General features: G+C 39.0%; 1 protein-coding gene across 1 annotated transcript in view; it reads left to right on the top strand.

The window, feature by feature from the left end:
• The window catches only part of LOC142171746 (uncharacterized), a 38,686-nt gene extending 22,882 nt beyond the window's left edge, over positions 1-15,804 (top strand). Inside the window, exon 6 of the mRNA XM_075235443.1 lies at positions 15,653-15,804. Within this exon, the coding sequence (XP_075091544.1) occupies positions 15,653-15,804 (152 nt within the window). The remainder of the gene's footprint in view (positions 1-15,652) is intronic.
• The last annotated feature ends 10,175 nt before the right edge of the window (positions 15,805-25,979 follow it).

The raw sequence follows: 25,979 nt of genomic DNA, 5'->3' as shown, positions 1-25,979 counted from the left end.
GCTTCATTCATAATTTCCAAAATATTACGAGTTTATAGAATTAATGAAAAACATGATTTCCAAATACCAACATATCTAGTTCAGTTCCCAACATCAACCACAACCCACAACCTATCTACGGAGCCTCTAAGTACAATAGAAGAGTAATATGGAAATGCCGGCAACAAGGGGCTATACCTCAAAACACAGTACATGAGAAACAAAAGATACATGACCCCAAAATAAAGTGGGGCTCACCAAATCAGCTGAAATAAGTGCACTGCTATCACTGATCAATGTCGCCTACTGTAGAGTCACCTGCATCCATTAATGATGCAGCGCCCCCGGCATAAGGGACGTTAGTACTGTCAAATAGCACTAGTATGCATAGCTAAAATTCCTCTTTCAAAATAAAATGTCCATGTAAGAAAAAGGCAACACTTAGAAACAACAAGTCATAATCAACAATATCCAAATGTTCAGCTAAAACATAACAATTTTCAAAATACGAACTTCATATACAATTTTGGTTGGGAGATCATTAGCACCGATATACCACTGTTCACAATATCACTATTCACAATACCAATGTTCGCAATAGCTGTGTTCACAATACCAATGCCACCGTTCTTTTAGCACGGAGTCTGATCACGACCCGACCGGCTAGGCTATCTCATTAAAGACATCAACCACAATTACTATCATTACCAATACCACCGTAATATTAGCACGGAGTCCGATCATGACTCGATCGGCTAGGCTATCTCCTTAGAGAATCAACCACAATTACTATCAATACCAATACCACCGTAATTTTAGTACGAAGTCCAATCACGACCCGATCGACTAGGCTATCTCCTTAGAGAATCAACCACAATTACTTTCAATACCAATACCACCGTAATTTTAGTACGGAGTCCGATCACGACCCGATCGACTAGGCTATCTCCTTAGAGAATCAACCACAAGTACTATCAATACTAATACCACTGTAATCTTAATACGGAGTCCGATCACGACCCGATCAACTAGGTTGTCTTATTTGAAGACATCAACCAAAATCTCCATTTCAATTAAGAGGAATAATTCTATCACATCAATCTCATCCCAAATAAGGATAATAATTCACAAAAATAACATTGGTGCAAATATATTTACCTCATCATCTTTCACATTGTATAAATGTTCACTAGTATTTTCAGTCATTCACAACGACAATATTTCCTTGGCTCTTTTGGCCATTCGCAAGATTCTTTATTCAAGGCACAGTGGCGATATTTGATATTCCACACTTTTATTTATTCCCTCTCGTATATCATCATCATAAATATCAAAAACATACATGTAATATTTCGGAAAACACAACTTTAAGTTCATTAGAAATGAACAATTTAAACACAATTGATTTCTTTCCGAGAAATGGAGTAATATAATTGGCAATTGATGCGCAAGTTAAAATCATCAACAAGGAACATACCATTTATTCTTGAAATACTTTTCCCCAAAAAGGATAATACATAATTTCCACTTATGAATATGTAAGAACGCAAAATACATTGAAAATACTCACAAAGCATAGTATTTGTTAAAACAACCACTTATGGCATGACTTGAGTATGAAAGCTTTTAGGTAATTCTATTTTCGAAGTCATTTTAAAACATTTGAGTCGAGGCTCATTTAATAACCTTTCTCACATCATTTTATTTCATTGGCACCATTGGCCACAAGTATAACTTTCACTCTTGCACATTGGCCACACTTTATATCCCAATTCACTTATTTCATTTCCAACCACCTTTATACGCTATCAACAATAATACATTTTCAATCTAGACTTTAGGTACACATAGGAGCAATTTCAAGTCTTAAGAATATTGAGATTTTCTCACACAAATAGTATACTAGTTCTCATCTAAATCACGACTCAAAGCCACAACATTTTAATGTGCAAACCATACGTTGAACATCTATATTTTGACATAAGGCTCATTCGAAATAAACAAGTTTATAGGGAATAATCCGGAATATAGAAGTTAGGAATCTTGAGCCAATCATGCTTGATCTTACGGAAACATTATGGATATCTATTCTAAGAGAGAAAGTTTAGCCAACATACCTTGCTTTGAGCTTTCCTTAAATTACTACAACGTTCTGGAAATTCTAGCAATCCCAATCTATTTTGAGACATAAGAAAATTGAACCATTATTATGAAGATATTCATGGTCTCAGCTCATTTGAGCATGTTATCTAACAATATATGTGCAAATTGGTTACAAGATTTTTCCACAAGGTTTCTTTCACTTCACAACCCAATCTTTACCCATTTGAGCTCAAAAATCTCCCCATAAAACTTATTGGTGCAGGAATTTATAAATAATACTCTCACACCCAAGAATCATACTCCAAATAAACCATCTTTTACCCTAATTCGAAATTGAAAGCTAGGGTATGGAACCTTACCTCTTAGATGAAGAACTTGAGGGATTTCCTATTGGATTTCAAGGCTTGGACAAGATCTTGATGAACAAAGTACTTGAGCTTCTTCCTCTCTCTAGAACACTCTCATTTCTCTCTAAAAATATTAGATTTTTGCTCCAAAATGAGCTTCAAGGGTTATTTATCGAAGTTGGGTCGGGTTATAACAATAGAAGAATGGATACTCCGAAATTCCGGACCAGGCTACAGACCTGGCCTCTCCAGGCTAAAGCCTGGTCTTAGCGTGCTACAGTCCTGACCTCGCCAGGCTAAAGCCTGGTCTTAGCGCGCTACAGACCTGGTCTTACACGTGGCCTCGCGAGCTCTGTAGCGAGCTACAGGCCAGCCTTTGGGTATTTGATCATAACTTCTTGTAGGAATGTCCAAATAATGAACGGTTTAAAGCGTTAGAAACAAGACTCAAAGGGATTTAATCTGATAGGTAGATCACCTCATAAGTCATTATAGTTTGGTAACAGTATACGTTTGAAGTAGGATCTTGTGCGAATTGAGACATCTTTTCCACTTAATGTATCCTACTTGTTCCACACGAATTCTTTCCATTCACAAAACTCCTTAATATGTTTCAACACACCTTAAACATATACTTTTCATTTCGAAATAATGTGGTTCCATCCCATGAGTCTCCTTTAATACTCTAACACGTTATTCCCAAATACCGTTGGCGTACTTTAAAATATTAAATCATTAGAAAACAATTCCGGGGCCTTACAATCTCCCCCACTTAGGATCATTCGTACTCGAATGAGGAGTAGTGTCCGTCCCAAACACTTAACATAATTTATCTCTTTTCTCACATACCTTTTGTCCCCAAATTTGACTAACTCCTAAATTATTTTTCAGAACTTTCGGCAGAGTCTCCCCTGTATTTGGGCCTAACCACCTGCCAGAGTAACACCAAAACCACCCTAACAACACTTACATAACTCGACAAAGCATCGCAATATATATCAACAACATTAATCTCAATATTACATACATCATATTATCAAGAGTGATATTTGGACATGAGCTGCACATATTTAAATCATAACACATATAAAGTGTCTTTCGATCCACAATCATTTGACTATACACTCAAGTGAAAATATTTTATTTCCTTAACACTTTTGGACCTCAATGTGGCCTCCTCAACTTATAGACTTCGTCATAACACATTAACGGAGGCAATCTCAACTCTCGAACTTATCTAACAAGGATGGCACATAGATACCCCTCATAATCCAATTATCCATTAACTTCATCTTCACTAGCTTTCACCGGAACGATAGACAAAGGATTTACGACTACCTTAATAGACATAGACACATGATACACCGGGTACACGGAGAACAATAATAGGGAAACATCATACTCTTAGTTTGGCCTATTTCCTTCAAGATTTCATAAGTCCTAATGTGACTACACATACTTTACGTTTATTAACAATTCAGATAGCATCCTCATGGAGAAAATATTGAGAATAACCCGTTCACTTTCTTCAACTCTAAATCTCTACGCCGAACACCCAAACTAAACCTTTGACGACCTCTAACAATTACTCTAAGATGTGCTAGCTTGAATATGACCATAAAACTTCCTATCCATTATATTTGATCACTAGATGATGATGCTTCTTTGACATATTTGAACCTTCAACCCCCATAGGTTACTATAAATAGGAATAAGGAGGTTCAAGATTGGGCTGGAATTATTCAAGAATCCATCAACGTACTGAAAAGGGTATTTCAGGAAGTTATATCCTAAGAGACATGAAGGATACTACCAATAGTACTGACATGATTAATCATTGTGATGACATCATAAATTTGACAAATGAGGCATTTATACACATTAATACCATGGAAACATGTACATGATCCAGAGATGTAAAAGAAGTGCGTCCTTTTAGACATGTGACATATGGGAGGCATGCTCGGGTGGATAAATACATTAGCATCCGTCATTTTTGGATGACTATGAGTTATGAAAGGTACAATAACAATTATTTTATTTCATATGTGCCTTGTTCGGAAATAGTAGGCCTCAAAGAGAAATAGCCAAATACGTGATACCAGTCGCCTCTTGGAATGTAGGAAAAATCAGTTTAACTCGAAATGAGAATATTCTGGCACCCTGAATATGATATGGGTTTCAAAATACATGTAGTTGCATTACGCTCTCAACATTAACTGACACAAAGAATAGATATGTCACAAGCCCAAGAGGTTGAAAAAAAAGTTGCACACATGCGAGATTATTATCATTCTGACAGCTTAACCTTTGCCAATAGTTGATCCTATATGAGAGGACTAGAGATACGACAAACTTATCTTTCAAATCAATATGCTCATGATATGTGCCAAAATCTGAAAGCATCTAATTTCAACCTTTCACAAGTGAAACCACATAGCTAGGACATCGTAATATTTGGGTGAAATCATGTATTGGCTAGATAGAGTGAACACTTTGCTATGAGCTAGACATGTTTCTACCATAACAACTCTTAAGCTACCATATCAGGCCACTTCACGGGCAACTACAATACTAGGAACAAAGTGGGTTATTCATTGAGGCATGCTCTAGGTGGACATGAAAGTCATACTGCGATGGGCGAACAAAAAGATATTCCTGTGACGAATTTGTGAAAATCTCAAATTTCCTAGAAACTTTTATGCGGACAAGTGTCCCCTTTCAATTGACAGGTACACATATGATAGGTGCTGAGATATGCTCTCATGTTAATTAAAAGTGAAAAGGATTCATGATAATATTCACAAAGAAGTGAAGTGATTGTTCAAACCATAGGAGCCACATACACCAGAGAGAAAAAGATTGACTCAAGAAGGATCTCAACACTAGGCTGCTATACATTGGATTTGATACCACATAGGTAAACTCCATGACTGTGCATAAGCACAAGTGAGCAGAGGTTATCCATTTAAATCAAAACGTTCTATAAGAAATTCATCAGGTATAGTCCCTTGTTGACAATTTAGGGAAGCAACTGGAAAATATTAATCATAGAGTTATAACTCAACTGAAGGACGTAATTATAGAGCTCAATTCCTCAAGAGGTCGTAAATAAGAGAATCGTGATCAAGAGGCTTCACGAATACCGTGTCTCGTTCAAAAATTAGGTACATGCAATGTTTTGTGATTCAACATTTTGGTTAAGACCATATTTATGTAGGCTCTTCAATATGGATGTACATATACAACAAGGAAAATAATGCGGTGTTCATAATGATGTACCAAGAAGTGACTCACTTGATGACTTTAGATTGACAGGACAGTACCTTAATTAATACTCCTCTACTCCACATTCAAAACATATATTAGTACCATAGTGACAAACCCCCGAATGACATCTCATACACTTCACACAACGAGGATGGGGTCCATTAAACTGACTCGCCCCACATACCTGATACTTATAAATCTTAAGCATTTCCCTTTGTCTTCCTCCAAACCTTCATGGCGGGAGTAACAATCTCTGCAACAGCTCATTGTATGGACTTTTAGAATTACCCAAATCTACCAACCCCTAACATGCTTCTAAGCATACTCACAACATGACACAAATTATTTTCGCCCACATATCGGGCAGACCGGAATAGGGGTATCCAACCTAAGGGAATTTGTTCTTATTGTGCCCCCTCTTTCCACAACCATAACATATTTCAAGAATCATCCAACATAAACCGAGTGACTAAACCCGAGTGGCTCTCCTCTCATATCAAACATTTCGGCTTAATAATGCCAATAATTCTCTTTCATTTCTTAGGTGCTCTCGCCACATAAACTGGTGGTGGGGTAACATTAATAAAAATAGGAACACTTCCCCTAGCAACTGGTTCTTTCATACATTCCTCGTTGCCTCGAACGTGTGGGTTACTCATATGGAAAATGAGACATGACGAGGAAATTAGTTTCTTATCATGAGCTCTATCGCACGATCTGGAGTATCAAAGAAGTGTGAAATTCCTAAATGTCCAAGTAGCCTCCTCATTATAGATGTGGTTGACAACACACCGATAAGAAGGACTCTACTAGACACGGCTCCGAGACATCCTAGGACACTTTAAAACCTTAGGCTCTGATACCAAGTTTGTCACGTCCCAAAATCGGGAAGCGCGACCGGCGCTCAACCGAGTGAACCCGGCCGAGCAAGACTGTTAGATTTTCTTCTACCCAAACTCATCCATGAATAAAGAGGAGATGTACTCCATTAATTAAACACTGAAAAGATTTTATTAACAACTTCCTTTTCATTCCCATTAGCAGCTTCATTCATAATTTTCAAAATATTACGAGTTTATAGAACTAATGAAAAACATGATTTCCAAATACCAACATATCTAGTTCAGTTCCCAGCATCAACTACAACCCACAACCTATCTACGGAGCCTCTAAGTACAATAGAAGAGTAATATGAAAATGCCGGCAACAAGGCCCCGGCTATACCTCAAAATACAGTACATGAGAAACAAAAGATACATGACCCTGAAATGAAGTGGGGCTCACCAAATAAGCTGAAAAGAGTGCACTACTATCACTGATCAATGTCGCCTACTGTAGAGCCACCTGCATCAATTAAAGATGCAACACCTCTGGCAAAAAGGATGTTAGTACTGTCGAATAACACTAATATGCATAGCTAAAAGTCCTCTTTCAAAATAAATTCCCATATAAGAAAAAGGTAATACTTAGAAACAACAAGTCTTAATCAACAATATCCAAATGTTCAGTTAAAACGTAACAATTTTCAAAAAAAAAAATTCATATACAATTTTGGTTGGTAGATCATTAGCACCGATATACCACTATTCACAATATCACTATTCACAATACCCATGTTCGCAATACCAGTGTTCACAATACCAATGCCACCGTACTTTTAGCACGGAGTCCGATCACGACCCGACCGGCTAGGCTATCTCATTAAAGACATCAACCACAATTACTATCATTACCAATACCACCGTAATATTAGCACGGAGTCCGATCACGACCCAATCGGCTAGGCTATCTCCTTAGAGGATCAACCACAATTACTATCAATACTAATACCACCGTAATTTTAGCACGGAGTCCAATCACGACCCGATCGACTAGGCTATCTCCTTAGAGAATCAACCACAATTACTATCAATACCAATACCACCGTAATTTTAGTACGAAGTCCGATCACGACCCGATCGGCTAGGCTATCTCCTTAGAGAATCAACCACAATTACTATCAATACCAATACCACCGTATTTTTAGTACAGAGTCCGATCACGACCCGATCGGCTAGGCTGTCTTAGTTGAAGACATCAACCAAAATCTCTATTTCAATTAAGAGAAATAATTTTATCACATCAATCTCATCCCAAATAAGGAGAATAATTCACAACAATAACATAGGTGCAAATATATTTACCTCATCATCTTTCACATTGTATAAATCTTCACTAGTATTTTCAGTCATTCACAACGACAATATTTCCTTGGCTCTTTTGGCCATTCGCAAGATTCTTTATTCAAGGCACAGTGGCGATATTTGATATTCCACACTTTTATTTATTCCCTCTCGTATATCATCATCATAAATATCAAAAACATACATGTAATATTTCGGAAAACACAACTTTAAGTTCATTAGAAATGAACAATTTAAACACAATTGATTTCTTTCCGAGAAATGGAGTAATATAATTGGCAATTGATGCGCAAGTTAAAATCATCAACAAGGAACACTCCATTTATTCTTGAAAGACTTTTTCCCAAAAAGGATAATACACAATTTCCACTCACGAATATATAAGAATGCAAAACACATTGGAAATACTCATAAAGCATAGTATTTGTTAACACAACCACTTATGGCATGACTTGAGTACGAAAGCCTTTAGGCAATTCAATTTTCGAAGTCATTTTAAAACATTTGAGTCGAGACTCATTTTTTTTTTTTAATTAAAAAAGATAGAAAAGCAAAAATCTAATTAACTAACTATTACAACAAGATAAGTCGAGACTCATTTCATAACCTTTCTCACATCATTTCATTTCATTGACACCATTGGCCACAAGTATAACTTTCACTGTTGCACATTGGCCACACTTTATATCCCAATTCACTTATTTCATTTCCAACCACCTTTATAGGCTATCAACAATAATACATTTCCAATCAAGACTTTAGGTACACATATGAGCAATTTCGAGTCTTAAGAATATTGAGATTTTCTCACACAATTAGTATACTAGTTCTCATCTAAAACACGACTCACAGCCACAATATTTTAATATGCAAACCATACTTTGAACATTTATCTTTCGACATAAGGCTCATTCGGAATAAACAAGTTTATAGGGAATAACCCGGAATATAGAAGTTAGGAATCTTGAGCCAATCATACTTGATATTACGGAAACATTAACATACCTTGCTTTGAGCTTTCCTTAAATTACTACAACGTTCTGGAAATTCTAGCAATCCCAATCTATTTTGAGACATAACAAAATTGAACCATTATTACGAAGATATTCATGGTCTCAGCTCATTTGAGCATATTATCTAACAATATATGTGCAAATTGGTTACAAGATTCTTCCACAAGGTTTCTTTCACTTCACAACCCAATCTTTACCCATTTGAGCTCAACAATCTCCCCATAAAACTTATTGGTACATGAATGTATAAATAATACTCTCACACCCAAGAATCATACTCCAAATCAACCATCTTCAACCCAAATTCGAAATTGAAAACTAGGGTATGGAACCTTACCTCTTCAATGAAGAACTTGAGAGATTTCTTGTTAGATTTCAAGGCTTGGACAAGATCTTGATAAACAAAGCACTTGATCTTATTCCTCTCTCTAGAAAACTCTCACTTCTCTCTAAAAATATCAGATATTTGCTCCAAAATGAGCTTCAACGGTTATTTATCGAAGTTGGGTCGGGTTATAACAATAGAAGAATGGATACTCCGAAATTTCGGACCAGGCTACAGACCTGGCCTCGCTAGGCTAAAGCCTGGTCTTAGTGTGCTATAGGCCTGGCCTCACCAGGCTAAAGCCTGGTCTTAGCGCGCTACAGGCCTGGTCTTACACCTGGCCTCGCGAGCTCTGTAGCGAGCTACAGGCCAGCCTTTGGGTATTTGATCATAACTTCTTGTAGGAATGTCCAAATAATGAACGGTTTAAAGCGTTAGAAACAAGACTCAAAGGGATTTAATCTGATAGGTAGATTACCTCATAAGTCATTATAGTTTGGTAGCAGTATACGTTTGAAGTAGGATCTTGTGCAAATTGAGATATCCTTTCCACTTAATGTATCCTTCTTATTCCACATGAATTCTTTCCATTCACAAAACTCCTTAATATGTTTCAACACACCTTAAACATATACTTTTCATTTCGAAATAATGTGGTTCTATCCCATGAGTCTCCTTTAATACTCTAACACGTTATTCCCAAATACCGTTGGCGTACTTTAAAATATTAAATCATTAGAAAAAATATCTGGGGCCTTACAGTTTATCCATGTGTTCTGCATTGCTACTTTGCTATGTTCTCTTTGTTTAAGTTCCTGCCTCTTATTATATTATTATATTCTCCTGCTTATTTATTATATACCAGTGGGCCTGATCTGACCTCGTCACTACTCGACCAAGGTTAGGCTTGGCACTTACTGGGTACCAATTGTGGTATACTCATGCTACTCTTCTACACATATTTTCATGTGCAAATCCGGATACTTCTTACCAACTGCATTATCAATGAGTCGAGACAGCTTTGGAGACTTCAAGGTACATCTGTCGCGTCCGCAGACCTCGAAGTCTCTTTCTACTCTTCCACATGTCCATTATCTCATGTATTTCTTTATTTAGTCTATGGTGTATAGAGATACTAGTTTCCTCTTGTAGCTTGTGACTTATGATGTTTCGGGTTTTGGGAAAATTGTGTATTTATATAGCATTGGTTATTGTATATGTTGAGCGGCATTGTTACTAGTTATTTAGTTATCCACTGCTATTAGTTTCCAAGTTTTACTTTCGTTTTGTTATGTTCCGCAATTTGTTAGGCTTACCTAGCCGTAGAGACTAGGTGTCATCACGACGTTATACGGAGATAGTTTGGGTCGTGACATTTTAGGGATTTGGATCTTGATTGGAGGTCCAATCTTGATGCAAATTACATAGTTGGACTTGGGAGAAAATGGATAAATGGGAATTGGTCTTAATTTCAAATTTTGACCATGTGGGCCCGGGTTGACTTTTTACTTGACGTTTCCAAATATGTTAATGATTGACCTTTTTATACTAGGTTAGTTTCTAAAGCTTGTTTTGACTTAATTGGGAATGATTTGAGTAGATTCAAGTGGTTTGGAGGCTTGTTCTAAAGGAAAAACTTTGTTAGATTGTTGATTTTGTTTCGGAAAGAGGTAAGTATTATGGTCAACCATGATTTGAGGGAATTAAGACATGATTGATCTATTTCTACTTGATCTATGTGATGGGATGACGTATATGCAAGGTGACGAGTGTATATGTGTTGCCATGGGTTAAGTCATGCTGGGAGAACTAACTTATTTCATCCCTTTAATTACACCATGTCCTTATTTATTTCATTTCATGCTCTACTTGTTATATGCTCTTACTTGATACATGTTTCTATTTGATATATGCCTTTACTTGTTACATTTCTTATTTGTCACATGCTTCTACTTGCTTCATGCCTTTATTATGTGTATGCCCTTATTTGTTACATGTTATTAGATAGATTTTTCTACTTGCTTAATGTCGTTACCTGTCTCATGCTTTACTTGCCTTATGCCTTTACTCATTTCTTGATTTACTCTACTATGCTATGTCGTATTGTGTGACCTTTAGATTGTTCTCGTGGTTACGACTTGCTGAAGTCTTTCTTGTCATATATAAGTGTGAGGCTAGTTCTTTAATATTAGGTTGCCAATAATTCTTTGTTCACGATCATATTTCCTTGGTGAACTATGTATTTTAGTTCTCTTTTATGTTAGTTGTGAGTTTCGCCATACTTGATTGTTTATTATGCATTTTCATATGAATTGGTATGTTGGATGGGGTTTCACGTCGTAACGGTGTTGATTATTAATAATATTGAGATTGGATTGGGTTGCACGCCACAACAGTATGTGTTTGGATCAGGTTGCACGCCGCAACATATATGATTTCTTATAGTTATTCTTGGTTATTGTTCTTTGCTGTGATGTTTGTGTTATAAAGTTGTATCATGATGTTATTTATGGGAACCTTATTATTTATTCTCTTATTTAATTTTATGACTTTACTCGTCTCTCTATTTTGTCGTTGCTTTCTACTTAATACTTGTACAGGTTTATAGTAAGTATTTTCTCACAGCCTCGTCACCATCTCGTCGAGGTCAGGCTCAATATTTACTAAGTACATGGGGTCGGTTGTACTCATACTACACTTTTATACTTCTTATGCTGATCCCAATGTTGGTCCCAGCGGTGCTCCTAGGGGTAATTAGCTTGGGCTTTTTTGGAGACTTGATTTAGTGTTGCATGGCGTTTGCTACCCTGGAGTCCCCTACATATCCTTTCATTACTGTTCATTGTACCAGATAGTATTGTATTTTCTTTAAGACTTTATATTTGGTACTCTTAGTAGCACATGTACTTGCGACACCAATCTTAGGAAGAGTTATAGACAACGTTGGGTTGTAGCCTTATTATGTATTTATGACATTTCACTCTTTATCTTTATTATAAAGTTGTTAACTACTAAACTTTACTTGCTTATTGTTTCTAGGTGTTGGATTTCCTAGCAAGCGGTGTTAGGCGCCATCACGACCCCATAGTTGATATTTTGGGTCGTGACAATTCAGACTTTAAAAGATATGTTGCGAGTTTGTGTTATTGACTTCAAGAATAGTTGGGATGAACCTCTGCCACTTATTGAGTTTGCTTATAACAACAACTATCATTCAAGAATTACAATGGCACCATTTGAGGCATTGTATGGTACACATTATTGTTCACCTATTGGGTGGTTTGACGTCAGTGAAGCTTAGTTGATTGGTCCAGACTTAGTGTTCGATACGATAAAAAAATTCAAGGTGATTCAAGAAAGGTTGAAAGCTGCTCAGAGTCATAAAAAATCTTATGCTAATAGAAGACATAGGGATTTGGTGTTCAAAGAAGGTGATGTGAAATTTCTCAATGTTTCGCCTATGAATGGCGTGATTCGGTAAAAAGGGGAACTGAGTCTAAGGTTTGTAGGACCTTATAAGATTCTGAAGAAGGTTGGTGATGTTGCATATAGATTAATTACCTGCATCTGGTATCCCATGTATCTATGTTGAGGAACTGTGTTCGTGATCCAGACCAAGTTATTCCTTTGGAAACAGTTAAGTGAATGAAGAGTTGACCTATGAAAAGGTTCCAATTCAGATTTTTGATCGCCAAGTCCGAAAGCTTAGGACAGAGGATGTAGCATCTACAAAGGTGCTTTGGAGGAGTCAAAAGACTGAGGAAGCAACTTTGGAGGCAGAGAAAGATATGAAGAGGAGGTATCCTCACTTATTCCAAATGAAGGTATGTAAATCTTTGAAAAACTTTGATGAGTTTTAAAATAATCAGTGAATTGTGAATTTGGTTATGTTTGGTTGAATTGGCTATGATATATGGTGTAACTCTCTATGAGGAGATTATGCTATTAATTGATGTTGGTTTGGATGAGCTTGGACTTTTGGGATAGCCCTAGTTACAAAGGGAATTCTGCAAAAAATTATGGAAATTTCCAAACTTAGTCGACATTCAAAGATGAATGTTTCCAATGGGGAGATAATGTGAGACCCTGTAAGTCCTAACTAGCATAAATGCATTAAATCCCATCAGGATTAACCATTACCCGAAGGACAGTGTAAATTCATAAATAAGTCATGTAGGAAGTGATGAAATTGAAAAGAACCAAAGGAATTAAAGTTTCAGGTCTGAAGGGAGACCCTATGTTCGACATGGATAAAATTTGAAATTTGGGAAAACATGTAAGTGCCAAAGGTCAATGTACGTGGAAGATAGGACACATAGAATGGACATACATACTGTAAGCCCACTGTCTATTTGAGTGACTGAGGCTTGAAAATTTGAGGTTCCTAGGTTTGAAGATACGGATGCCATATACGGTCCACGGAAGTGGTATACATGCCGTATATGGTCTCCACATGTTGAGTACTGAGAGTTGGCATTTTTGGATATATATACGGGCCAATATACTGACTGTATAATTGAGATATAGACCGTATGTGAGTGTCGGGAATGGAAATACGGGACAACATACGGACCATATATGGGGGATATGCACCATATATGGCCATTGTATGTGGAATACCAAGAGCGGTGAAATTTGAGGTTCAACATATGGGGCAATATACGAGACTGTATGTGGCTACCGTATATAGAGTATTGAGAGTGGTGAAATTTGAGGCTCAACATACGGCTGCCGCATACGACCCTATATTGAACATACATGTCATATGTCAAGGGATAGCGATCGTATGTTAGTGGTGGGTATAAATATGCCAGTTTCAAAATTTATTTCTCCCATTTTGTTTTAAGAGCTGTAACAAGGGTTTTGAGTCAATTTCACCAAGGGTCATCAAGGGCTTTAGAGAGGTAAGTTCCTACATTAATTCTAGTTGATTCTAACGAGATTAGATACCATTCAATCCCTAGATTCATCACAAACCCTAGAATTCAAGATTTTAAAAAAAGGATAAATCCTCGGGATTGTAGATTGGTTTTAAATAAAATTAATGATTGATTAGTGTTTAATTGAGGAGTATAAGAATGTTTTATTAATCCAAACACCCTAGAAACCAATTCAACCCTATGAACCAAAACCATAACTATCTCATTTATAGAATTTGACTTAAAAATATAATTTTTTTTGGTTATATAGAGTTAGTTGAGGACTGCAATAGCGATTGTCAAGCTTTCAATTGAAGGTTGTAGGAAAAGCATAAGGTATGCTTAGTCGTCCTCCTCTATTGGGCTTTCAAAGCCAGGACTTAAAGTTTTAAATGTTTAAAAGGGATCCTATGAGCGTGACAGACAAGCTCTCATGAGATCTCCATTGCTAATTGAAGTATATAACTTAGAAACTCTTATAATACCACTGCTAATATGTTCCAAGTCTTGCATTCATTGCATAAAAGAGTTTTACTGAAATGATTACAAAGTATGTGACAATTATTTCGAAAGATGATTATGAAATCTTTCAAGAAATGTTATCATGCGACTTGTATTGGCTTATGCCTTAGAAAATTACATAATAGAATATGTTATGATTGTGACTAAATATTTTGGGGAGCTACGAGTCATCGAGAGAGGTGAGCCCCATACCATGGACACGCATTCCACCTTGAATTCATTAGATCCATATAGATAACTATTGGTGAGAATGTGATATTATTTGTATTTGTCACTAAACGTGGGGGTAGACCAGAAGTGAAGCTAGCTACTCCCTAGAATTAAATAACTGTATAGGGAAAATACGTCATGACACGTGCCTGCTTAAAAGAAGGACACATGAAACACAAGATGGAGATAGCCACCGAATATAGCTATTCCGTTTGTCACTGAAACAAATAATGATCATAAAAGAGTATTAAATGCTTTGCGTCCGGTAACATTTAATATGAAATATTTTGCAGCATTAAGGATGATGGCCCGTTACAAGGAATTTGGCATTTATGTCTAATGTTACATCTTCATCAATGACCCGTTAAAAAGGGGCATGATCCTATGACCTCTTTCCCTAGACATAGTTATAAATAGAGAGGTCAGTTATCATTGTAAAGGGAGGAATTTTCTGGCTAACTTATGTTACATTCTATACAGCATTTTAATACAATTTGATTCTCTCGCTTTTGATCTTATCATTGTTGTGCCCGTAAACCTTGTTCGCGGACTCATTAGCTCTGTTGTTTCATCTACATTCTAAGGCTAAGTATTTCATATTTTATCAGTTATTTCATTACCTTTTGGATCAAATTAATTCACTTGTCTAGAAACCACGAACAAATCCAACTGTACCGTTTTTCTGGCAAACAGTTTGGCGCCCACCGTGGGTCCTAGATAGCCGTGCAATTAAATTGATCCTTGCTTTTCTTACTAACAAGTTTGATTGTTTTTATCTTAGCAAAAATCACAAAAGAAATGGCAGATAACAGTATTAACGGCACAAGCAACCCTGAAATTCAAGGGGAGCAACCTAATTTTGAGGATACAATTAGTGACACTCGCAATGAGGAGAACGACGCCACACCGACGCATGAAGGGCGATACCCTTGACAGGTTCGGGAGAGGACTCCTGATGATGCTGATGAGGAACATGTAGTGGGTGCAGTGAGGGTCCTGCAAGAAAAACAAGCAATCATTCTAGGCTATCTCACGTGGCAGGATCAAGTTATGATGGAACTAAAATAGGCACTATCAGGTGCTTCAAATAATGCGAACAGGCGAGATCCAATACCTCCCGAGGTTCCCGCAAACCAAACAACGCAGAGAGTCGACAACAACACTCCCAGGGGCGAAGTTGGCTCTGATGGGGCCGGGGGGAGTAGATCCGACCTCAACAACGATAACAACCCGTTCAAGGAGGAACTTTTGCGGTTCATAAAGTAAATGCCTGCATGGATCAAATCCTGGGTGCACCACCAGTATTGAAGGGCCCAAACTCGAAGAAGTATATTCAGTTACCGTACAAGCCGAGTGTGGCCCCAGAACTAATCCCGAAGCGGTTCAAAATGCCCGAAGTACCGAAGTATGATGGAACTTCAGATTCGTAGGAGCACATAACCACTTATGCAACAGCTGTGAAAGGAAATGATTTGTCTCCTAACGAAATTGAGTCTATGTTGCTGAAGAATTTGGTGAGACTCTCACGAGGGGAGCTTTAACGTGGTATTCACTATTGCCTGAGCATTCCATAGATTCCTTTGAGGTGCTCGCAGATTCTTTCATCAAGGCTCATGTCGGTGCCAGAAAGGTGCAGGCCTGAAAGGCCGACATATCCAGGATTGCGTAGGGAGAGTCCGAGTTATTACGAGAGTAGGTCACCCGATTCCAAAAGGAAAGGATGTTACTACCGGCATTTCCGGATGAATGGGAAGCTGAAGCATTAACCAAAGGTTTAAATCCGAGAAGTTCAGAGGCTTCCCGGAAGTTGAAAGAAAGTCTGCTAGAGTTCCAAGCGACGACTTGGGTGGATGTCCACAACCGATACGAGTCGAAAATAAGGATCGAAGACAACCAGGTTGGCTTCCCATCATCGACCAAAGGACGGGAGAAGAACAGAGAAAAAATGAAAGATGATATTGACACGGATAGACAGACTTTGAGGGCCCAGTTTTTGCCCTACGAGCGGATAGAAGGCCGCGGTAGGAGTTTTCGGACAGCAGACAAGTTCACCGTTGATAGAAGGACAGATCGTGGCTAGAACAACAGATCGCTAAAGGATAAAGAAATCTGGGGGTCGAGAGATTTTCCTTACCCAAAGTTATTAGAGTATAACTTCAATATCAGTGTAGTAGAGTTGGTGTCGGCCATGAGGAATATTAAAGAGGCACGATTCCCAAGACATATGAAATCTGATCCCAGTTTATGGTTTGAATACCATGGCACTAACGGCCACCGGACAAGGGACTGCCGACACCTCCGGGAAGAAGTGGCAACACTGTTAAAGAATAGTCACCTCAGAGAATTCTTGAGCAACTAAGCTAAAAACAATTATGGTCGGAGCAGAGGCGACGCTAAAACGTCAAAAGTAGGAGAAGAACCTCCACGCCAAACGATCAACATGATCTTCGAAGGGAATGAAATTAATGGGGTCAACTTTTCGGCAGCAAAGAAGACAAAAGTATAAATAACTCATAGTAAAAGGCTTCGGAAAGACAATATCGCATTCATGGACGAAGATGCAGATGGATTACTATTGCCGCATAATGACGTACTGGTAATTTCTTTAAATGTGTTGGATTTTAAAATTAAACGTGTTTTAGTAGATCCAGGAAGTTCCGCTAATATCATACAATGGAGAGTACTTGGAGCAAGCTAAACTCACTGGAAGCATTATCCCGGCAACGAAACTCCACGCTGGATTCAACCTTGCAAGCGTGACAACTCGGGGAGAAATTTTGCTGCTCACGAACGCTGAGGGAGTAATGAAGACAACTCTCTTCGAAGTGGTAGATGGAGATATGGGATATAATATCATCTTGGGAAGACCATGGCTACACGAGATAAAAGTTGTGCCTTCAACATATCACTAACTGTTAAAGTTTCTGACACCCAAGGGGATAAAACAGATAAGGGGTGATCAATCGGCAGCAAGGGAGATGAATGCAATTTCGTTTTCCAGTAACAAAGGAGAGGAACATGCGGCATAGCAATTATCGGAACCAGCACCTGCCCCCGAGCTAGAGGAAGATAATTCGGGGACAGAAGAGTTAGAAAAATATCAGGTACCAAGGTATTTTCAAGTACCGGAAGAGACGAACGCGATGAAATCCATGGTAGAAGAACTGGAGCAGGTTGCATTGTTCGAAGAATTCCTAGAAAGGAAATTCCATTTGGGAACAGGACTACACCCGGAGCACAGGTCTGCTTTTATTGAATTCCTTAAAATTAACGCCGATTGTTTTGCATGGTCGCACGAATATATGACAGGCATCCCAACGGAGATAGCCATACACAAGTTAAGCTTGGATCCCAACATACCTCCGGTAATGCAAAAGAAGCGCCCTATTGCTGAAGCAAGGAATAAATTCATCAAAGAAGAGGTAACTCGTTTACTTAAGATTGGTTCAATCCGAGAGGTAAGATATCCGGACTGGCTATCCAATGTAGTAGTAGTACCTAAGAAAAATAATAAATTTTGCATGTGCCTAGAGTATAAAGATCTTTATGAGGCATGCCCGAAAGACGCATTCTCATTACCAAATATCAATCAGATGATTGATGCTACGGCCGGGCACGAGTTAATAAGTTTCCTTGATGCTTATTCCGGGTACAATCAAATCAAGATGAACTCAGAAGATCAGGAAAAGAAATCATTTATAACGAGTTTTGGTCTATAATGTTACAATGTTATGCCCTTCGGGCTAAAAAACGCCGGAGCTACTTATCAACGGCTCGTGAATAAGATATTTGAAAAACAAATAGAAAAGACTATGGAAGTATACATAGATGATATGCTCGTTAAGTCTTTGAATGCAGGTGACCACTTGAAGCATTTGCAAGAAACATTCGACATCATGAGGGAGCATAATATGAAACTTAACCCCGAGAAGTGTGCGTTCGGGGTCAGTTTGGGTAAGTTCCTAGGATTCCTACTATCACAAAGGTGAATTTAGGTAAATACCGACAAAATCAAGGCCATAGAGGATATCCCGGATCAATTTTCTAACGTAAAAGAAGTTCAAAGGCTCACAGGGAGATTGGCAGCATTGAGCAGGTTCATTTCCCGTTCATCGAAAAAATGTCATCGCTTTTTCGCACTACTCAAAAAGAAAAACAATTTTGAGTGGACACCGGAGTGTCAGCAAGCCTTGAGAGAGGATGAAGGTACGCAATCTCCCATTTATTATGTTATCAATATTATAACGGGAGCAGAAACTCGCTACCCACATCTGGGAAAACTGGCCTTAGCTCTCACAGTCGTTGCTCGGAAGCTGAGGCCCTACTTCCAATGCCACCCGATATCTATGGTAACTACTTTCCCTTTCAGGAATATCCTCCATAAACCCGAGCTCTAGGGTAGATTGGACATATGGGCCGTCGAAATGAGCGAATTCGATACAGAGTATAAATCAAGGACTACAATTAAGTCGCAAGTCTTGGCTGACTTTGTGGCCGACTTCAGTCCGGTTCTATTGCCTTTGGCAGCTAAGGAGGCAATAATTTTGTCAGAATCGACATCGGGAGTTTGGACCTTATTTACGGATGGAGCTTCAAACATAAAAAGGTCCGGGCTCGGAATAATTTTAATCATGCCTTCGGAGGAAACCTTAAGGTAAGCCATCAGAACGATTCCTTTAACTAACAATGAAATAGAGTACGAAGCTTTGATTGCTGGGCTCGAATTGGCCTGGGGACTTGACTCTAAAGTCATCGAAATCAAATGTGATTCACAGTTGGTGGTAAATCAGGTCTACGGAAATTTTGACACCAAAGAGGAACGTATGCAATAATATGTGGTAAAGGTTCAGGCTCTATTGGCATGATTCCGGGAGTGGTCAATAACTCATATCTCGAGGGAAGATAACACGGAGGCAGATGCATTGGCAAATTTGGGCTCATCAACAGAAATCCAAGGATCCGAATCAGGGACGGTAGTACAACTGATGGACTCAGCCTTGGACACAGATGGTTACTACAAGGTGAATTTGACTAGTTTGGTCTGGGACTGGAGAAATGAAATAATCGATTATCTCAAGCATGGAAAGTTGCCCGAAGACCCCAAAGCATCAAGAGCGTTGCATGCCAAAGCTGCACGTTATATCTTCAAGAAAGGCCAATTGTACAGAAAAATCCTTTCAAGGCCCGTTGGCCCAGTTCTTAGGAGCATCAGAAGCTAACTATGTCATGAGAGAAGTCCATGAAGGGATATGCGGCAACCACTCGGGTGCAGATTCTTTGGTGCTGAAATTAGTTCAGCCAGGATATTACTGACCCCGTATAGAATAAGATGCCAAAGACTTCATACGAAAACGTGATAAGTGCCAATGCTACGCACCACTAGTACATCAATCGGCAGAACCCCTACATTTGGTTCTGTCCCCGTGGCCATTCATGAAAAGGGGGATGGACATTGTCGGACCACTACCACCGACTCCTGGAAAGGTAAGGTTTCTTTTTATTTTGACTGACTATTTTTCTAAATTGGTGGAAGCAGGTCCTTATCAGAAGATCGGAGAATGCGAAGTGGTCGACTTCCTGTGGAAAAATATAATTTGCAGGTTTGGAATACCAAAAGAGATTGCATTCGACAATAGGCCATAATTTATTGGCACAAATGTTACAAAGTTCCTTGAAGACTTGAAGATAAAGAGGATTACCTCTTCACCTTATCATCCAAACACAAATGGTCAAGGGGAGTCAACAAACAAAGTGATTATTCAAAACCTCAAGAAAAGGTTAGAAGCAGCAAAAGGCAACTGGCCCGAAGAATTACCTTGGTTCTATGGGCCTACCGAACAACGTCCAAGTCAAGCACAGGAAATACCCCTTTTTCCCTTGTATACGGTGTAGAAGTTTTGATACCGGTGGAAGTGGGGGAACTAACCTTAAGGTAGTTTGAGGCGAGCGAAGGATCGAACAACGAAGCAATGCTAATCAACTTGGAGCTTCTCGAGGAACGCAGGGACTTGGCGCATGTCAGAATGGCGGCCCCAAAACAGAGAATGGAGTGTTATTATAATCGAAGAGCCAACCTCCGATATTTCAAAGTAGGAGACTTGGTCTTGAGGAAGGTAACTCAAAACAGCCGGGAACTCAACTCGGGCAAGTTAGGCCCAACATGGGAAGGCCCTTACTAGGTTTCAGCTATCACTGAGAAATGATCATACAAGTTGGAGAACAAAAATGGAGACAAGTTGCCTAGCAAGTGGAACGTGTCTCACCTCAAACGATATTACTGCTGACGAACAAAAGTCAAACGGAAAGTATGTACTGCACTCTTTTTTTCTTCGTTCAGTTTTTGTCCCAATTAGATTTTTCTGGCAAGGTTTTTAACGAGGCAGCGACGGAAAGCAAACTACGAAGACAGAAGTGATAAGACCTTTGATAACAAGGCAAATAAGCAAAGTCCCACTCGGGGACGATTAGATAATCTTTGCTTCGATAGCAAAATCTCACCGGAAAGTTAAGTTTGCTACCGAAAAGAGGTTACCCGATCGTTCACGAGCACAAACCACTAGAGGATTATTAGGTATTCTTTCGCTCGATAGCATGGGTTCCTAATGGGAAACAAGATATGTTGTAGAGTGAAGGATTATCTAGCAATTCATTGGTGGGATCTTCGAAGGTACAAGGCTTCCAGTGTTCCAATTCGCATTCTTCGCATTCGAATACTAGGGATAATGATATGAGGTTATGGCAACACTAAATGCCAGGCAACACTGAATGCCACCTCAACCGGGGAACGTAAATCCGGAACAAAATACATCATCGGGATCAGGGATTGCGCAGCCAGCCCCGTAGAAATAAGTTGCACAAGATAGCCACAAGTCATGGCAATTTCTTTTCTGAATAGCAAAATGCTTATGTACGTTAGAAAATAGAAGGAATTAAATGAAATAAAATCTTTTTGTTTTTATCTTGTTTCTTGTCTGAACGATGATTAATTTTATCATTTTAAAGTTAAACAAGTACTTCAAATGTTTGTGCTGTAATGAACAGGAGACGTCCTCTTCAAGAGCACCGTAAACATAAGAGGGCCCTCTCTTATAAAAACCCTCACGTTAAAGGGTTGGTTCTGGAAGGATCAATGCCCGAAATCCATAATGCCATCGGGGAAAAATACACCCAAAGTTGCATACGAAAAAGATGCAAAAAGCAAACTTGCGCAAATACTTATTTAAACCCTCATATAAAAGGGATAATTCTTGGAACCGAAATGCTTCGAAGAAAAAGCATCTGAGATTACACATAATAAAGCACGAACAGATCAACATGCGTAGAATACCTAAGCAAGTATGAAAGTTAAAAGCTTGCATGAATATTCAAAACAAAAATAAGACTCAAACGACACTTGAGCAAAAAATATGTTGTTATTTACAAGGGCGCGTCAGAATGACAAAGGTACAAAATAGAAAAAGAAAGAAAAAAACTAAGCTGCAGCATCTCCGAAATCAGGAGGAAGAGAAGTATCTGCATCCCCAGGAGTTGGTTCCACCGATAGCTAAACATTTTCCCCAATTTGGTCTTCGACATCATCACCTTCCGATCCCTCTTCAGTTTTTGAAAACTCGGAACCGGAATCAGAAGAACCTGGAGCGTTAGATTGCGCCGGGAGTCCATTTTTTGCAGCCAACTCAAGCTCTCGGGCCTTAGCAATTTTGGCATCAATGTCAATGATACCAGTCTTGGACTCTTCCAAGGTTTTTTTCCTCATGTTATACATGGAATAACGTTTTTCAACAATGAGGGAAGCTGCTCGACGCTTGCGTTCTTCTTTGAGTTGATTAATTTCGGCGGAAAGCTTTTCCCGGGCTGACCTAATAGATTTGAGACTGACATCAAGCTCACGGATAATTGAACTATAGAGCCTATTATGCTCGATAGTTTTCCTGTACTTCTCCTCCAACTGGGCATGTTTCGCTACCACAACAGCAAGCTCTTCGCTTTTGGAGTTTAAGGCTGCCTCTAAGTTAATCACTCTTTCAGCGGAGGCAGCCTCACGATCGGTTACAGCAAGAATGGCGTCCAGGACTTCAGACCATTTAGCCTTGGCTTCATCAAATCTAACCCTCAGCGGGCCAACTTCTTGGCTGAAGGTTATCACTTTTTGCTCGCGATGCTGCAAACGAGCCTCCAAAACATCGGCTTTGGTGGCTCTGTTTTCTAGTTCCGAGAGGCGGAGAACAGTCTGGTCTCTTTCCGCCAAAAGTTGATCCCGTTCAGAAGTAAGTTCTTTCTTCTCATGAATCAGACTTTGAAGGCTCTCAAAAGCAAGAAAATTGGCTTGCAAAACAAGAAGAGGTAAAACTCAAAATACATTCATTCAAAAGTAGGGGAAATAACAGAGGAAGAAAGAAACATACCGCTGCGGTGTAATGCATAGCATTGTTCAACAAACACTTCCCTGAGAGTGTCTGAATCTTTTCCGAGTCTTTTTCTGAAGCCAAAAGCTTCAAATAGTTAGCAAGCTCCATCGGCCTCGAAAGCAAGTTGCACCCGGTGGAAACTGAAAGGGTAACACTCCTCCTCCTTTGTGGATCTTCAGAAGGGGCAGCATAATTTTGCCAAAAATTCCCATGAATTGGGGACTGTGGAGGAGGGATACCTTCTTCATAGTCAGGTGCGGCTGATGGAGATGATATAGCAACCGTTGTTGAAAGAGTGGATAAAGATGGGAATGATGTAGCAGTTACTGGTGATGGTAAAGGTGGGGATGAAGTTGATGGAGTGGAAGAGTGAGAAGTAGCTACATCAAATGCAGTGGTGATGGAGTGGGAGGTTCTGCGGTGCACTATGCGACCGCACAACCGTTCTGCGGTGCATTATGTGACCGCATACCAGGTCTGCGGGCCGCATAGAGACCGTAGACCAGATCAAATTCTTTCCAGTTCTGGCCCCCATTTTTGCGGTCATTTCGCGGACTGCATAACCACTATGCGGTCGTATATGCGACCGCAGAACCTGTTCCGGAGCTTTGTTTTGGGGGGTTTTAAACCCGACCATATACCATTTTGAGCATATTTCTGATATTTTAGAGTTGGATGGAGAGTTCTTAGAGTGGGGGAGCAACCTTCAACCATTATCCATCAATTATTGCTCAATAATTGAGGATTAACAAAGGAAGTCTTCACCCTAAAGGTAAGAATCTATGCCCTAGCTCTCAATTTCGAAATTTTGCAAAAATAGGGTAATTGGAAAGGCAATTATTAGGTGTGGGGGTTGTTGTCTTGCATGCATGTATCCTTGAAGTATGTGGGAAGATTATGAGCTAAAAATGATAGAGAATGGGTTGGGGAATGATGGAATCCTCCACGAAAAGGGCCTTAAAACATTGATGCACACCTAGTGTTTGATAATATTCTCAAATGAGCTAAAACCACGTTCATCTTCCTAATTTTGGTTCAATTTTGCTATTTTGCTAAAATAGATTGAAGTGGCTAATATTCCAGAACATCTTACAGTTTTAAGAAGCTCAATTGAGGTATGTTGGCCAAACCCCCTTCTTCTTAGAATTGAATCCCACGGTGTTTATGTAATTGGAGTAAGCCCTTGATCATTATAGAATTGGCGATTTCTAATGTGTTTCGGTTGAAGGATGTAAGTTCAATATTTATTCTAAATGCTTCATCATGTTATATTATTATTGAGGATATATTCAAAAATGTGGAATATGTGTTAGAAATGTTAAGACTTCATGTCAAGATCGAAATAAAGGTTGTTATGTCCAATTTGTATGAAAAGCCACTATGTGCCTAAGATTCCCAAATTACTCATATGTGAATTTAATGTCTTGAATGGGAAGCCTTATTGTTGTTGATAATGATAATGATATTGAATGTGGAAAAGGGGTCTGGAATTATGAAATACGGCCAAGTGCCAAGAATGACTTTGTAATCATGATCACTAGTGCCAATGAATTGAAAGATATGAAAGAAGTATGATGTGAGATGGTTGACTAAAAATGGTAACGTCTTGGGTGAGACGGCCTAGCCGATCGGGCCGTGATTGGACGCCATGCCGCACACATGGTGGTACTGTGCTGGAAATGATAATTGAAATTGTGGTTATGGTTGATGTCTCAAATGAGACGACCTAGTCGATCGGGTCGAGATCGGACTCCGTGTAAGAATACAAAGGCATTGTGAATTGTGGAATATCGGCACTAAAGATCACCCAACCTAATAACGTGGAAGTTGACTTGAAAACTTATGTGACCTTTAAATTGATGTTTTAATATTATTTGAAATCTATTATTGAATTTTTGACTGTTCCTCTTGTATTATTATTCATTCTATTGAGTGGTGTTTAGCTATACATACTAGTGCTATTCGACGGTACTAACGTCCCTTTTGTCGGGGGCGCTGCATCTTTAAATGGATGCAAGTGGTTACATAGAAGAGAGTGTTGATCACAGATAGTGCTACATCCGCTTCTCAACGAAATCGGTGAGCCCCATTTCATTCCGAGGTTATGTATTGTAACTTTTGCTTATATTATGGTCACTTTTTGAGGTATATCCAGGGCCTTATTGCCGGCCCAATTTTTACTCCCTTTTGTATCTTTAGAGGCTCCGTAGACACTATGTGGGTTGTATATGGGTGTTGAGAATGTTAAACAAGTTATGTTGTGTTTGATCACTTATTCCACTCGAACTATAAGAAATGTGTATTTTGAGACTTAAAGGTGCAATGACTAATGAAACGATTTAGGATTGTATGAATGAGATTCCTACTGTATAATTAATGAAATCACATCTTTTCTTGATCATGGGTTAATTGGGTAGAAAGTATCTAACAGGCTTGCTCGGCCGGGTTCATTCAGTTGAGCGCCGGTCGCGCTTACCGATGTTGGGGCATGACAAACTTGGTGTCAGAGCCTAAGGTTTTAAAGTGTCCTAGGATGTCTCGGAGCCGTGTCTAGAAGAGTTCTTCTTATCGGTGTGTTGTCGACCACATCTATAAGTTGGAGGCTACTTGGACATTTAGGAACAATACCCTTCTTTGATATTCTGGATCGTGCGATGAAACTAATTGTGCAATTGTTCCTCCTCTAACTCACGCATTCCT

This window comes from Nicotiana tabacum, chromosome 17 (genome assembly GCF_000715075.1).
Source record: "Nicotiana tabacum cultivar K326 chromosome 17, ASM71507v2, whole genome shotgun sequence".
In the NCBI taxonomy this organism is placed as follows: Eukaryota; Viridiplantae; Streptophyta; class Magnoliopsida; order Solanales; family Solanaceae; genus Nicotiana; species Nicotiana tabacum.
Note: the sequence above shows the minus strand (reverse complement) of the source record. Positions and strands in the feature narration are given on the sequence as shown.